The following is a 13,606-nucleotide window of genomic DNA, read 5'->3' on the forward strand; positions in this document are numbered from 1 at the left end:
CATTCACTGTCACCATCAACAATTCCAACCCCTCTTCTTCCCCAATATTCGATACTGTATCCAACGAAATACAAAATTCTTCACTTTCCCCTGCCAATTCTTCTTATCGATACCAAAACGAATCGCTCGTCGCGTTTCTCAGTCAGTCACACCGCGGTTCTCCAGCAAACTCAACGTCTTCCGGTACCAGTTCCGCGTAGAATTAATCTCTTCCTCCGGAATGAATCGACGGGAAACTGGTAGCTCGATCGAGGCTCTCGTCGACGTCCGCTCGCAGCAACGTCGGTGCTCCTCTGCTGGTCCGTTCCGGTGGAAGGCGAAAAATTCTGCTCTGCTGGCGGCGCAGCGACCTCCACTTTGAACCGGCGCGGAGTGCGTACGGTCCTCGTCTTCATCAGGTGGAAGGAGACGCCGCGGAGGCAGAAGAAGAAGAAGAAGAAGAGGAACACATCGTGCCCCGATGCCTGGCGGGCCTCACGTGGGGATAATGTAGGAACGAGCGCGCTTCGTCCTGCGTGTTCCCCCTTCGTCGAGCCGTGACCGAGAAAACCGGACGGCCGGATAAGCGTGTCGCCTCCGAGAGGAGGAAGAAGTCGGCCACTCGGCCTCCTCCTTACTCCACGACGCGGGTTCGCTCCCGCGGGGACCACCGGCAGAGTGGTGGACCGTCACCCTGGATGCGACAGCGCGTCACGTTTTCACCGTGATCGTCGCTTTCCGTCGAGTACACCCCTTTTTCTTCGAGCCGCGCCTCGTTGGCCATTCCATCGCGACTTCTGCGGTCGATTTCAATTTTTTTTAATACTCTCATTTTATTTTTCTTTTATTTTTCGCAATATTTATCCCTCGTTTCTTACTGTCGTAATTATGATTAATTCGTGACATTTCGTCTTGACGTGACGGGATACGGAATTTTTACTGTAATTCTCGCTTTCCTTCGAGCTATTTAGTTTTTCTGAGCAACATAAGAGGAACTGTTCTTGGATTGTACTAAAGCGGAGGAAGGAATTCGAGGCGTCCCTTAATAACGCCTCGCGAGATTAAATTCCCAGGTAGGACGCGTAAAAACGTGTTATCCGTCTAACATAAGTGACGCACGATATTTTCTCCGTGATTGCTGGCTTCGGCTTGTTGGTACTTTCGATGTAAGCCTGACTGACGCTCTATCACGATTTTAATCTTCTCTCTGTTTTGACGGACACGAATAGTAAAAGTTACAGAACAGGCGATTCGATGGGGAAAGAGCGTGTTTTTATTAATGAGCCTCGCATGTATATTCCCCTGACCGGTGGTCTCGAATTAAGAAACGAGGATACGTTCATTAAAGGGAAACGTCATCGAGCGAACAGATGCTCGATGCCGTTTTCTCCTCGACCCTTTTGTCGGCACACGAGCCGAAGAAAGAGGGTGATGTACGAGATCGCGTTAATTTCAATTGTAAATTGACACGGTCGATGTCACGTCGAGAGAGAAAGAGAGAGAGAGAGAGAAATTATTCTAGAAAGTTAAGTGCAACGCTTTAATCGATGTCTTTGTACTAAACGGCGAATTAGCACTTAGACAGGGCCATTAAAGGAGAAACATACGCTACAATCATGGAGCCACGCTACTTTCTAATTGCTTAATTATTAAAACACCTACAAAATATCGCATTGCACTCCTAAGCGTGCTAAAATATCCATCGCGAAACGCGTCAAAGGTGTTCGAGAATTCAAATTACGAGGCGGATTTAAAATCTCGTCGACGCCTCGCGGCAACGTATCCACTCTTGGGAAAAAAACGCGATAGTTCCCGCGCGCGCGAGACAGCCGCCTCGAACGAACCAGCCGCCATTAACAGAAAGTTAACCCGTTAATAAATCGCGGACGAGTCAGCTGTCGAACGGTGCCGTAAATCGCGGCAATTAAAAGCGTACTGGCGGCGTTCTCGCGGCGATAAACTCCCATCTCCGGCGTATTAAATCCAGCCCCGTTTCGGATTCGTTTTGCCCACGTTTCTAATGGCGCGCCGCTGACGAATCGGAGGGTGAAAGCGAGCAAGCGTACCCGAAACGAATGGCGCTGGGCCCCGAGTTAAACCGGCAATCAGCGTTTGTCACTCTCGCGTGGAGGCAACTACTCCGCGCGGGTTATTTCTAAGGCGTTCAGAGGAGCGTCCGCCGCGGCTGGTAATTGGCGACATCTCGCACGGGAACGAGCGGCCGTCCGGCCGTTTAACGCAACATTCGCGGCAACAAAATTGCTGGTAGTACGTGATTAACTTGCCGTGAAGCAACTGGTTTTCGGTGTCTCGGGGCGTGAACGAGGATACAGAGCCTCCTGGCTATTCTTATCACTGTTTATGGGATTCTTAGCGGCCATTACGTTCCGATTGTAAAGTTTATTGGCGGCCAGGCGGGTTCGATAGAGCCGCGTGATTTAAGCGACACTGCTCGAATCTAGCGTCGCGGTGTAATTCAGAAAATTCAAAGGGGAGTTTCTTCTTCTCCAAGTTGCATCGCGCGCGTAGCCTCGCGCGATCATGAAAGCTACATTGATACCAGTTTCTATCTACTCGCAAATCACCCTTGGACGATCTTTCAACCGTGTGCTTTCAATACTCAATGCTTTCTACTTAGACATCGTTGATGAACTCTTCGAAGAAAATTTCTCTAACTCACCCTTCCGGGACATCGCTCAATCACGCTGCACTGAAAAAACGCGAGCATTGAAGAGACAACACGCTCGAATCGGTCCGTAAATCGACAATCCTCTTAGGCGTGATTTAAGCAACACGCTCGAATCTAGCGTCGCGATGTAATTCAGAAAATTCAAAGGGGAGTTTCTTCTTCTCCAGGTTGCATCGCGCGCGTAGCCTCACGCGATCATAAAAGCTACATTGATACCAGTTTCTATCTACTCGCAAATCACCCTTGGACGATCTTTCAACCGTATGCTTTCACAATACTCAGTGCTTTCGATACTCAGACATCCTCGACGAACTCTTCGAAGAAAATTTCCCTAACTCACCCTTCCGGGACATCGCTCAATCACGCTGCACTGAAAAAACGCGAGCATTGAAGAGACAACACGCTCGAATCGGCCCGTAAATCGACGATCCTCTTAGGCGATCCCCCTAATTTCGCTCGATAAATATCCGGCCGTGAAACTGCCAGGGGCACGCGTAAAGTGTCACGGGGTACGAGGCTGCGGGCGCCGTTTCCATTGTCCGGCACGGGGAATCTGCATTCCGAAACGGCTCGCGCGACGATCGGCCCGCATAAAAGCCGTCGAGAAACGCGCTCGTGAGGCGTCCCCACGGCGCTGTTTAACGATACCCCGCGCGTGTCGTGGGGCGCTGGTATATTTAAAGGGAGTCGTGGAAATCGAAATAAACGGCCGACGAATCGATCGCGAAACGATCCGCGGCTCACTTAGCACGATAAAGGGAATGGTTATTGCCGCAGCGCGTGGACTGCTCTCGACAACTGCTCGTGCACGCTGGCACATAACCGTCCCGGCTAGAGCGTAGGTGCGCGTTGTCGCGTGGTACGCGAGATACAGCTCGGGGTTAGAGGAGACCAGAGGCGAGGAAAGTGAAAAATAGAAGGAAAAAATGAGAGGAGCATCGTAACCGTTCGTTCTTGATTTACGCATTGATGCACTCGAAACCGCGAGAACAGATAGCGGAGGATGTTAACGACGCCTTCGATCGGGCTCGAGGGGAGATTTAGGGTGCACCTCGCGACGCGCACCTCGTAAAATTCGCTAACGAGTGCTGGGGTTTATTGGTAGATTAGAGTCGTGAGTTCTGGTTACCCTCGCGCAGCCGTCAACCCTTAGCTTTCCCGCGGAAAAATCGCGTCGAGATTTAGGATCCACCTATCGAGACGCGTGCCTCGTAAAGCCCGTTAACGAGTGTCGAGGGTTTACTGGACGATTAGATTCGGTATATCACCAGTCTCGGTTTTCCTCGCGCAGCTGGATGCCTTTTTGTGGTCAAAATGTCATTCCGTCGAGATCGAGGTCGAAATCTCCTTTTCTTGCCGTGGTATGCTGGAATGACGTCGCCGCTACTTTCTTTGCGCGTGATCCTGCTTACGAGCAATTAAACGCGCGCACATTTTTTTATTGTTCCAGATTACCGAAAGTTACTTTCACTGGCCGCTTAAGAACAATTTGATCGCCTCGTAACAATGTAATTTGCTCAATGGCTCGTTCGAATTGATCTTTTCTATTTTTTCCCCGATTTTATGAGACCCGACCGAATTCTTCCTCGTTCGTTACTGTTACACTGACTCTTTCTTACATAGTTTCACTTCATTCTTCCGTTTCATTTCCTGCATCCAGACTATAAATGTACAATGCACTGTGTTTGAATGAAAATTACTCGTTACATTATACCATCGGTGTATCGTCACTTCGAAAGTCGCTAAATTAACAAAAATGATCTCACTTGTTTGAAAAAATCCTGCGATGCAAATTCGTTCCACTCCCGAAATCGGAAGACGCCATTGTTCGGAAGGATTGGAGGACGTTTCGCGTCTGAAAACGGATGAGGCAACCTTTGACGGTGCCTTTTACGTTTACAGATCTCTGTTCGTATTCGATTCATCGCTGCTCTTTCTTCGTCCTCTCGCGGTGAATGCTGCAAAAAACATTCAGCCAGAAATCTATTGTGTAACGCCCATGCGAAAAAAAACTATTCAGCGATAACGAGAAAGCAACGACGGTATTCTCGATTCGACACGCGCGTTTCGGCCAGTTCCAGTAAAGTGAAACGCGTTCGTTTCGAGGAATATTTGGGTCACCGGCTCGTTAACGCCGCAATCAAAAAATCTCGTTGATCGACGAGAGGCTGAATTTTCAGCCGGCTACGAACGAAAGTAGAACGTGCCGGTGCGATGTCACTTTTAATCGCGAGTTGATTTCATAGATACAGGATCCTCCCGTGGTACTGTTAGTCGATCTAACCGATAGACAAACTATTCGAAGCACTATTCGTTGAAAAATGTTCGCTCATAGCGTCGAATAATCACAGTCGAAAGAATAACTAGACTAAAACATCTACTTCAGACGGATCAGAATTTTTTTAAACATTCCAATGGTATGGCTTTTATAAAGTTTTTCTGCACAGTTGGTAGATTAACGTTTCCGTTTGAAATGTCCAAGTCGATCGAGTCTAATTCCTCTTGCAGTTACAAGTTTTCCATTTCCATTTTAATCTCGCGTTGTTACCTCGACACCGTTGCTGGATTTCTAGGCGAAAGTCTTTCTATAGATAGCAACGCACGCGTTCGCGAAGACCTTCGTGAAATTGCCAGGCATCGTAATTAGCTCGTTAAACCGTAATTACGGCTGTTGTCTTTTTCCCGATGCTCTTGAGCGAGCACGAATTACCATTCCTCCGGCTACGATTGTCAAACGAGCCTCTCAATGTTCGCACGTACCACCGCTAATTGAAGTGGATCCTCTCGCGGTGCATCGAGTCATTCGCGAGGTCCCTGTACATGCGAGTTCGAGTGACTCAACGCGAGAGGACCAAAGAGAATAAGTCATTCGTGGTAAATCGAGGGTCACTCGATGGTTAATTCAGAGCCGTGCAATCGGTTCAAGGCAATTCCAGGTCGTGGTCGATGCTTTTTTCTTCGGCTCGCTCGATATTGTTGCACGGGACGCCGAATCGAACGGTTCAATCTGCGCAGATCTATCTCTTCTCGACTTATTCTAAAAGTACGATCGTCGAACCACGCATCGAACTGCGCCATAAACGGGCCTGGACGTTTTACGGCTGTTTCAGGATTTCTGGAATGCGATCCAATTTGCGATAACGACCGTGCCCCTATACATTTTGCAACGGGCGACGGCCCTGAATAGCGAAGTCAACCGCGGGGAACGTGATCGAGCACGATCTCTACTGACAGTGTTCAGGGATGATCGGAGATGCTCGAGAGCGGTCATTATGCGGTTCAGATGCCTCCTTCACGATCATTTTCGTCCGCGTTACTTCTATATTCGCATACAGAACCGTCGAATATATTCACTCAACCTGTTTCCATTAAAACGACTAAAAATCCCAACCCCCATCCCCTGCTTATTCGTTGCTCGAACAATTTTACACGCGCCAAACTCGAAATATCTCAACGTTCTGTACACAATTTCCATTTACTAACGCCCAATTATTAGCGCAATAAGTATTTAGTTTATTCGGGCCATAATCTACGCCACGAGTACCACTGCTGGTTATAAGGTAAAGGGTTAAACGTTCTAGTAGCTAATTGCGAGTGTTATTCCCCCTTCGTGCGGGCCGTTCGAATAAAATCGAGGGGGGCAGAGTGTCGCGTGCAGACGCACGCAGGAATGCGGCTTGTTTAGCGCATCGAGAGCGGGCTAATTAGCATCGAACGAGTAGCGGGTTCGCGGTAATCGTGAAACGAGAAAACACGCGGACGGTATCGCCGTGACAATTCGTTTTCGCAATTAAATCGACGGGCGGCCAGGGAGGGTTTAATCGAGCGCCGGCGTCCGCGGACAATTATTCACGCATTCCACCCGCGAAAAATTACGAGCGTCCTATTAAGACGCTTTCCACCGGCTTTATCTCGGCGGACATTCATTTAGCGAAAGCATTCCACTTTTAACCGTGGACTCGCGTGACGTTCGCTCGGATTAAATGGCCGTGCCTTTCAGCTGTTTAGCTTATCGTCATTAGTCTCGATTGCGCTATTTTACCTCGTGTAAAAAGGAAATTAAGACGAAGAACCGACGGTCGATCCCTATTTATTTCTAAGATTCTAGCGTGTGTTCGGAAGAGAATCGATACGGACGCCGAAATAGTTCGACGAGTGTCCTGAAACAGAAAAAGATCGTGTAGGATTTACGACAACGTTTACTGACGGAAAAATACTTCTTACAGTAGTTGAGTTTACGTACAATAATTCTTGCATTTTTTTGGGAGGGTAAAAAGGGGTGGGATACAAAAAAAAAAATAGGAAAAGAGCATATATATGTACGATCGAATCGTAAATCTACGCAACGTCGCGATAACATCGAATATCGACGGCGTCGTATCTCTTCGGTAACACGGAAGCGAGGTCTGCATTCTCGAAGAGACGGTTCGACGCTCCATTAACATATAAAACTTAATAAAATAATCAACCGACAATGGTGGGGCTTGAATCGGCTCAAAGGGAGCGTCCGTGATACATATAACATACACGTAGAATAATAAAAAAAAAAAAGAGTGGGAAGAAACAAACGTACGCACAGGTATCACAATCGAAAGTAATTAATAAATTTACGCGCGATTTTCGTGCCTAGTCGAAGACCAATCGCCACCCCAGATGCATCGAGAGAGACTAGAATGATTAAGAATGTATAATCGACGATTGAAATCTTAATTAACGTACGTGCCTAATAACGATCGTACGAGTAATAATAATAATTATAATAATCCTCGATAAAGACTACAATGAAATGAAGGAGAGATTTGTTTTTTCAACTTTTCTTTCTTTTTTTTTTTTGTTTTTGATTGACACGATGTGTTCGTAATAATGCGACTTTATATACAATGATTCGAGGTGAAGAACCGTGAGGAGAATTACGTGGGACAACCGCAAAAAAGATGCGCGACGATCATTCTGGTTTGTCGCAGCACGAGTTGCATAACTGATCGTTTGCATATCGGAGTTCTTTATTTCGTTAATTGATATCAATTATTTATTTCTTTCTGTTTTTTTTTTTTTTTTTAATGAGCATGCGGCAGTTTAACATGAGCAATTTGAATTCACCTAAACAGTGCTTGGTCTCTTCGTGAGTAATGTGAAAGAACGCTTTATAATGCGATCGATATAATGATCGAGTATATCCCTTATGCGAGATGCAGCTGTGTCTGATAGTTTGATTTCATTCGCGTGTCTTCGTTTCTGCTCTAACCGGCGATACGAACGAACCTTGAACGACTGGCGCATTTAATCGGGAAAAGTGCTAGATACATAGTAATACTAAACGAAATACTTAAAAACACTTTGAGGCGTTCCCTCCGCGTTGGGAAAAAATGAAACAATAAAGAACGTCTTTGATCCGTAACTGTACAGACTGCGCGTTGCTTGACGCTTGTATTTGCATTGTTAGATCATTCCTTCCGCTCCGCCGGGACGCCATCTTCGTTTCGACGTCAAAATTATTCACACGCGCTAAACGACTCTCGTCTCGTACCTGCACCGTTCGACGTGAGAAACATTTTTTACCCTCTTACAGAGTTCACACTGAACAGCTAAGACGTCGACACTTTGCCGTCAACTCTTTAAGCACCTATTCCAAACTGTCGATTCCAGAAGCAAAAAAAAAATAGCGTTACTACAGTTCCCTCGAACGTTCGCAAAAGAGTTGCTTCAACAACATACACTTCGAAAACTACTTACTTCGATTAAAGCGATTTTACGTGAACTACGTGAAATTTGAATCGCAAAAATTTGCACCGATAACATGGACGGATGCTGATCTTTACTAAACACGCGAGATATCCGCTTCGATGATACTCATCGTTCGAACCTATCTCCACCCAAAAAACCTACGTCCACAAATTGCACGGTGTTACACGGAATCATATTGCTCGCACATCGTCCTCGTGCATTTCCATTCCGACGTACGCGAAAAAGCGAGCAAATCGAACCAGTCTCCACCGACGGAATCCCTTCGATCCACCCCGCGGAACCGCACGCGTTGCTCCTCTCATGCAAAGAAGAACCATCGCGCTGCTCACACTCACGCGGCCCAGAAGCATCGATCGAGCGGAGCGATGCATCGCGAATCGATCAGGCGAGTCGATCCCGCCGGATCGGCCGCAATCAACCGCATTCTTCTCGTCAACTTCGTTTCGCGAACTCGAAAACGGCCTGGCCGTTGGGACAGCCGGCGGATCGATCGTAATCGTGGATCGATCGATCGCGCGCAGGCTGCTCGATCGTGCGTATTGAGGAGCGACGGGGAAACAATTTCCATCGGGCCTCTCCGTCTGGCGACGCTCAATCGGTGCACTCCGACGCGAAGCTCTCGAGATCGACGTAATGTCCGTTCATGTTGTCCTCGAGCAGTTGCGCGAGGTCCCTCCTCAGGGTCTGGAATTCAGGCCTGCGGTCTGGATCGGCGTGCCAACATCGGGAGATCACCCTGAACAGCTCGCTTCGACAGTGCGAAGGCCTCTCCAGCCGATAACCGTTCTGCACGTTCCGCATCACTTCTCTCGCCGTCATATCCGGGTACGGTGTCGAACCTGCGGCAAGGGAATTTGTTTCCGCGTTACATTTCGATCTTTAGACATTCGTCTATGTAAATTCTGCCTTCGAACTACTTTGACGCGATTAATAAAGAAGTTTCAAGAAAAGGAGCATGGATTATGCAGTTCTAGGTTTACCTAGGGTGACGATCTCCCACATCAAGATCCCAAAACTCCATACGTCTGTCTTGGTGGTGAAGAGCGAGTAGATCAACGACTCAGGTGCCATCCATCGTATGGGCAACGCGTTCCTCCCGTGTCTGGTCTCGATCACCTCGCCGTCCTCGTTCGCGAATCTGGACATGCCGAAATCCGCGATCTTGCAGAGCTTGTTGTGGTCCACCAGCACGTTCCTCGCGGCGAGGTCGCGGTGGATGATCTGCAAAATCGAACAAAAGCCCGTGGGCCTCGATCAGCCAGTTCCTCTCCGTGAGACGCGGCCGCAGGTGGACGTCCTGTTACGCAACCACGGATCGCGCCAAGTATCGAATGGCGCACGGGGTGAGAAATCGAATCCTCGAACTGGCCGTGCAGGCGCGAAGAAAAATGGCGTCCTCTCGTGGTTACCCTTCGACCAGGGAATTTATCGTGGCGCGAACTTTACGGCACGCTGGCTCTGTGTCGTTGAACCTCGTAACACGGAGGCAGCGACGAGTTATTAGTTATTATTTATTACGCGGTTGATTCATCGCGTTGTTATTCGTTGCGAAACCTGGGATTGATTTATTTTACGCTCGCGTGTGGCCGACCATAATAAGGCCCGCGAGTGTACCCTTCGATGGGCATTGATAAATGAGCGTGAAATTTAATTGTCAATTTGAATCGCGGTGCTGTCTAACCAATGACGAAAGATTCGATTAAACAGCTAATTGGTGTTCGTACGCGGAACTGTGTTCGATGGTAAGTAGACACGTATGAAATAAGGTCAATGGCAACTGTCTGCTTGTCATACTTTTCATCAGGAACCAGTTTCTGAACCGAAATTGAGAATTGTGTCATACAGAACAGGTAGAAAATCGGGAAATCCACAGAACTGACTCGTCGTTCGACCGTGGCCGATGCTAATGAACTCGCGGTGTTCAATGTCAAGGCGAGCTGGATACATATATGTCTTTGCCGTTTCTTTAATGACTTCATCTTCTAGATTTATAGCGCGCCGCGCAACCATCGGTGAGAGAAAAAGAAAAAAAACACTCGAAAGCAAGCCCATTTGTCGTGTCGACGTGCTCGCGTTTTTGCTCGCTAGCCGACGTTTTGTGCGAATGAAAAATGTATTCGTTACTGGGTTCGCGTAACCGAATGAGTCAGTGCGTTTCAGATATCCCGATGGCGCTATATGCATTATGTATTGCAGGAAAAAAGGTTAAATATCGCGGGGAAGAGGCAAGCTGATATCGTTACACGTGTCGCGATAAATAAATGTCAGATCATAACAAAGAAGAAAGCTAAACATCGAGAAAAAGGAAGTGACAATATGTGCCACTGTCTGAGTATGTTGCGAGCAAAAAATAAAATACCCAGAAGGAAAGAGTTGACGCTCTTGGATCGCGATGTATCGCAATGGAAAAAATTAAATGTCAAACGGAAGAGAAACGATAAAATAATAAATATCGATCAGAAGGAACAAGTAGACGTTTCAATTAAAAATATCTGCATTCTCCTCGCAAATGTTTCCAACAATTGTCACGTCGTCGATCAGCAAGCTAAAAATACGTGGTCGCCTTTCTTCGTACGAATTGTTATCTCTGCTGCATTGACAAAAATTATATACTGTTTCGCAATCACCGTTCCTGATGTGATAACGACTCTTCCTCTGTCCCAAGGAAGCTAATTTCATCGACGGAAGGCCATCGAAGTTATATAAAAAAAAAGGAAATTGTCACGTTCAAGGATAGATTTGTCGAGTTTAACGACAACTCGAAGACACTTCGAACACAGGTCTGCATAAATCCTCGAAGAAACCCGTGTTAATTCGCAGGTTGAACAGAAATCCCACGGTAAACGCGGGGCAACAGGAGCGTAACGATCTCGGTCTTAAATCAATAACGGCCCCGCCGTTTCGAGGCTTTAAATCGTTTCATCTGGTTCGTGCATCAGCCCTGGCTACCATTTTCAATTAAGTGTACTCTACGTGCGCCGGCCTTGAGAAGAATTTCTACGAACTCGTATATAATCTTTGATTGAAATCGACATCCTGACTCGGGCAGCTCTTTAAGTCGTCCTCCCAGCGACGAGCATAGGATACTGATTCCAATCGAGACTCCGTTCCCGCTGTTCGATGCCCCAAGCGTCCAGGCCGCGCGCGTGCATCTTCTCCACTTTGCGAATCATAACCGGTCTACGATGATATTTAACTATTTCCAATTTTTCCTCCCCCTAATTGACTGCGCCTACCTCGCTACCGTGCCGTAATTGATACGAGATAAAAGAAAACTCGCTCGTCACCGTCTTGTTTAACGTTCAAGCTTGCATTACAGATGGAGCCAGGATTTGTTATTCTAATTTCTGGATACAGAAAGTGCCGAGGGTAGGATTAAGGGGAGGATGACAGGACAGGAATAGGAACCAGTCGAACGAATTATGGAAATTAGCTAGATACCTATCAGCTGCTTAGAATGCGTACATAGCTTAGCGTGTATATATTTAAAAAAAAGAAGCGAAGAAAAAACTAGCTCGCGAGGAGTTTTCATAAGCCTCGAAACCTGTCTTATAATTCTAATGTATTTTTACTGTTAGATTAATTTTGTAATATAACTTTTAGAGATAGGAAACAGCTGAGATTTCAACCACACCTCTCGCGTTCGTTCGTGCGAGAAAGAGCCTTGGTGTTCGCCAGGCCGTAATGCACACCATTCTTCCATCCGATAAATGATTATTACCTACTAATTTCAGACAATTAACTTTCACGAGGCAATTTCACGAAGCTGGTTACACCAGCAATTCGTCATTCGTAGAAAATAATTACGAACGTTTTATACGACGTTCGTTGTTAGAAAAAAAAAGCCATGGAATTACCCTTGCCGAAAGTTTATTACCACTGATGATCCCGACGATGAATTCCTTTTCTAACGCAATTTTGTACATAAATTGTTGAAAGAAATTTTATGAAAAAATCTGCCACCAGAAAATTAATTGTCGTAGTATTGTAAATTTCGTGGGAATATTTGAAGGCTACGTTAACGACGGGCGAACGAAAATTTACAATGTTGACTTAAGCCCCCAACGGGACCATTAAAAAAAAATCCATCACGAGCGTCGCGACGCGCATAAAATTGTTTGTTTTACGCTTTCGAGGCGAATAGCACGCCAGCTACGGAAAAGTTACAGCCGTAATATACTTAGACGCGGTCGCGTTTTTTTCCCCATTATCAACATCGAATCGTGCATTCCTCGCAGCGAAATTTCGAAAATCGCCGATAAAAACTCGACGACCGTCATTTAACCGAAACTCTACGTTCGTCCCCCGGGACGTTCGAAAGCGTGCTCGTGGAGGCTCCATAGGTTTCCTAGTTTACACGGACGATTTGTAGTCATGAGACTATTTCTGCGTCGCAATTTAAATCTGTAGAATTTGGACCTCCCTCGACAATATTTCGAGGACCATTTTGAGAACACCTATTGTCTTCTTTTTTTTCACGCCGAAGATATTTGCTAAAAAGAACTCTGAGAAGGCAAACTACCAAACCGCCATAAACCTCTATAATTGCAACAAGGAATAATAATTACTTTAAGTGTAGATATACAGACTGTTTGAAGTAAAAAAAAAAAATAGTACACAAAACTTTTAAGTGATATAGCCATACGCAGAGTTAAACATCCTACCGTGACGATAATTAGCAAGGTCGTTCGAAACTATTCCAACACCGTATCTCATTAGGAAACGAGACACAAAGGAATGCTAGTTTCCGTGCTAATTTTGTACGCATGTCCAAGGAGCGCGTTTTAATCGATACAAACTTCTTCGCGTGTACTCGCTAATATCGTTCTACAGCCGTTCCACAAGGGTCTCGAGATGGTTCAGCAGCCATTGTCGAATCCATCGCTCCGACCGCGCCGCGGTTCCCATTTTTGCCCACTGACACACATTCGCCCGACGAAATGGTCCTTGGTCCCGCGCTCTTTACGATGCTGAGAAAATATTTGAGGCGCACAAACACCGGTTGACAGGCGATTCGTCATACCGTCGCTTTTTTCTTCGCTCACGACCTTCGTCCGTGGCGTACAGATAACCTCGAAGGTCGACGGATCCGATTTTTATCGCGCAGGACTCTTTTCGCACTTAGGTGCCACTTTTGCGAAACGCATCGAGAACCGCGCGAAGCATTCGTCGAAGAGTTCGTCGTCTCGCGCA

The 13,606-nt window shown here is 46.7% G+C and overlaps 1 protein-coding gene across 1 annotated transcript in view; it reads right to left on the reverse strand.

The window, feature by feature from the left end:
• Positions 1 to 8,951: 8,951 nt before the first annotated feature.
• LOC143425523 (uncharacterized) overlaps positions 8,952 to 13,606 on the reverse strand; it is a 159,959-nt gene continuing 155,304 nt past the window's right edge. The window contains exons 7-8 of the mRNA XM_076898397.1: positions 9,394 to 9,634; positions 8,952 to 9,252 (exon numbers count right to left, since the gene is read on the reverse strand). Coding sequence (XP_076754512.1) covers positions 9,005 to 9,252; positions 9,394 to 9,634 — 489 coding nt within the window. The 3' untranslated portion in view covers positions 8,952 to 9,004. The remainder of the gene's footprint in view (positions 9,253 to 9,393; positions 9,635 to 13,606) is intronic.

The sequence above is a fragment of the Xylocopa sonorina genome, chromosome 7 (genome assembly GCF_050948175.1).
Source record: "Xylocopa sonorina isolate GNS202 chromosome 7, iyXylSono1_principal, whole genome shotgun sequence".
In the NCBI taxonomy this organism is placed as follows: domain Eukaryota; kingdom Metazoa; phylum Arthropoda; class Insecta; order Hymenoptera; family Apidae; genus Xylocopa; species Xylocopa sonorina.